Raw genomic sequence first — 3,043 nt, forward strand, 5'->3', positions numbered from 1 at the left:
AAAAAAAAAAAAAAAAAAAAAAAAAAAAAAAAAAAAAAAAAAAAAAAAAAAACCTCAGCATTATATTATGTAAATTTATGGTGTATTTGGATATCGCTTATTGCTAAAAATTAAAAACTAAAAATACTATAGCGAAATAATTTTTAAATGTGTGAATAGTGCCGTGGAACTTAGTTTTAAAGTTAGATATACGTTTTTCGGTACTTACAGATCCCATAAATAATGCACAAGACCCAACAAAAAAACGCAGACAAAACTCAAACTCTGCAGGTATCCAAACTCACACTTAAACATAGTTTTTTAATGATTTATATATACATGCAGATGCAGTGTTATTCAAAAGAAATTTTATAATTTTAAGCACACTCAAAAAAAAAAAAAAAAAAAAATTTAAGTGCTACTGCCGAGTATTATAAGTCTTCGACGAAATTAATGACAGAAATTTAATTGTCAGCTCAGCAGGATTAAATTTTTTTGGAGTTCTGCTCCAGCTGGCAATGCCATAAGGCTATTGTCTATACTGTTTTCCTGAGCATGGGCTAGCACAGTGTCAATATGACCTAGAGTCCTTTTATTTTAGATAAATTGTCCCTTTCTAATTTTAGAAGGAACTTCTATTTTGGGTTATCTAGAATTAAAGATCTTGCTGCTCCAAATCTCACAGGTAAAAAACAAAACTATTCTTGTCTAATTCTTGTTCACATTCCATTCCAGTTTTGACCCAGGAAAATATTACAGAGAATTTAGAGATTGCCTTCACTTATTTCAGATAATGCAGGCTTTTTGGTATTTTGAATGATTTTATACGATCAAAACTCCCTTTCCATACGAATAAGATAGATTTGTCCACTTGGATATAAACACAAGACAGTACCAAACTTTTGTTTTTAGTTTTTTGTTTTTGTTTAAGAATCGACTCGGCTAGCTTTTTGTTTAAACAAAGCAAAAATGGCTGGCTTCACATGAATTTACTTCTTACCCTCCAACAATCCTTCATGTGTCACCAATATTCGAACCTCTTCATTGCTGTGAGGCAAAGAAAAAAAAATGAAAAAGAAAAAAGAAACCTCTCCAATCTTCATGGCTAATGTTAAAGCCACATTTCTTTTACTCGTTCCAAAAATTTCTTTTCTTTTCTCGTTAAATCTAGCAAGGCATATTTGGACTAGATTCTTATTGAATAAAAATTGCTTGTTTCATTGTGAGGGTTCTTATTTAATTATGTTCCACCAATACATATCTTTTTTTTTTTCCTTTTTATAATATAACCAACATAATGTATTATTATAGTTGGTGGAACATAAAATGAAAACACTAGGTAGAATAACTATAACTATATAATAGATATTTTTGGGACGTGTCATTGCCCCCATTGCTATCCTAGGGCACATTGGAAAAGAAATGTCATCTCAGCCAAAATGGCTTCCAGAAGAAAAAGAAAAGAAAACAAACCAAAAAGAAACGGATTTGGACTACAGTAGTGGAGCAAAAGTTACACAAAAAACCAAAATACCATTGCAAAATGACACTTAAGAATTTACAGAACCATGACACATCTATTACTCACCAACCAGACCCTTATACTAAATCAGCTCCCCCTACCTTAATCAGCGCAAACTTGACCTATTCCATCATCTGAAAAAGGACCCATATATGTAAAATCATAGACCAACTAAATTAGACTGACAAAAATCAAAGTAAAAACAGTTTGCAACACAAACAAACAAGCAAGTGATCCAAATTAAGAAATTACATTGACACACACACACACACACACACGAGCTATATATATAGCACACCATGAATAACAAGCTAGCACCATCAGCACCATTAGCACTAGCACTGCATGTCCTGTACTTCAAACATGTTGCGATTTTTCACGACGATATCATACATGTGCATGGACTTGAACTTGTTGAAATCCTTTGGGAGAGAGATGAGGTGGACAGTGGACCTTTTGTGAAACTGTAAGAGGTCAGGGTCGTCGTAATACCTTTCCCAACCAAGTGACAAGAGCTTGCGCTCAAGAGCAGCATAAGATGTAATGACCTCTTTGCTAGGAGAGTGAACTAGCACTTTGCGACGAGAACTTGAGCATTCAGCAGCTGGGTTCTCAACTAGGCGAAGCACACCGTTCTTGAAAACCCAAACACCAGACATACTTTGTGAGAATTGCTAGCTAATTAGAGAGAGAGAGAGGGGAAGATGGGTGAGAATATATGTGTATGAGCTGTCTGTTTTAGTTTGGGGATGGACCAGCAAGGAGGTTGAGTAGGCTATATATATAGGTGAGAGTATGGCATGAATCGAATGCTGAAACAAAAAATTTTACTTTTCATACTGATGAGTTGACAGACTGTGATTGGTGCATAATAAAATTGTTTCAGTAATAAACATGAAAGCGATGTTTTAATAACAACATATCATCTTAATAATTTATTAGAAAGATTGAAAAAAATTTGTATCCTTGATTATATGGGAATGTTTGGGTGTGGGTGTAGGTAAAAAGGGGGGACCTAAGTATACATTGGGGTCATGGTGTTTGGGACACAATTTACTATCTATGTGGGCATAAAAGGTTTGAGGGGAATCATGATTCTTTTTTCCAAGTCTTTCAACCCCACCAAGGGAATCTTTGTCTTGTTTGAATAAAAAAACATTAAGATCGAGAATTATTCTATCTACTAGAAAAGAAGCCTACATTTAAGTATAGTGTATTTATGATGTAGTAGTCAAAATTTTTTAAACTACTGATTTTTTACCACTTCATCCGATATTCGTATTTGGGGAATCGACAAAAGGAGTTTGGATGCTGATCATGGAAATATATATGATATGGTATAGTGTCACGCACTACAAATTACTCGTTTTTTTTATTGTCTCTTTATTATAGTTTCTCTTTTATACTTTTAGTTAAGAAATTAAACTTATTCGAAGATGATTTAAAAATTATAATCTTTTGCATGTGGAACATGCATAGTGATATTGAGCTTTACACTACAACATAGGAATGAAGGTTTAATTTCAAATTTAATTGGGAATA

General features: G+C 33.2%; 1 protein-coding gene across 1 annotated transcript; it reads right to left on the minus strand.

Moving 5' to 3' along the window:
• Window positions 1–1,453: 1,453 nt before the first annotated feature.
• Window positions 1,454–2,248, minus strand: LOC112013965 (flowering-promoting factor 1-like protein 3). Its single transcript, XM_024046352.2, has one exon. The coding sequence runs from the start codon at window positions 2,158–2,160 to the stop codon at window positions 1,837–1,839; it is 324 nt and encodes a 107-aa protein (XP_023902120.1). The 5' UTR covers window positions 2,161–2,248; the 3' UTR covers window positions 1,454–1,836.
• Window positions 2,249–3,043: the final 795 nt, after the last annotated feature.

This window comes from Quercus suber, unplaced genomic scaffold, assembly GCF_002906115.3.
Source record: "Quercus suber isolate HL8 unplaced genomic scaffold, Cork oak 2.0 scaffold_232, whole genome shotgun sequence".
Classification (NCBI taxonomy): Eukaryota; Viridiplantae; Streptophyta; class Magnoliopsida; order Fagales; family Fagaceae; genus Quercus; species Quercus suber.

Excerpts from the sequence above, each read along its gene's own strand:
- LOC112013965 (XM_024046352.2), bottom strand. The coding sequence starts at position 2,160 with ATGTCTGGTGTTTGGGTTTTCAAGAACGGTGTGCTTCGCCTAGTTGAG.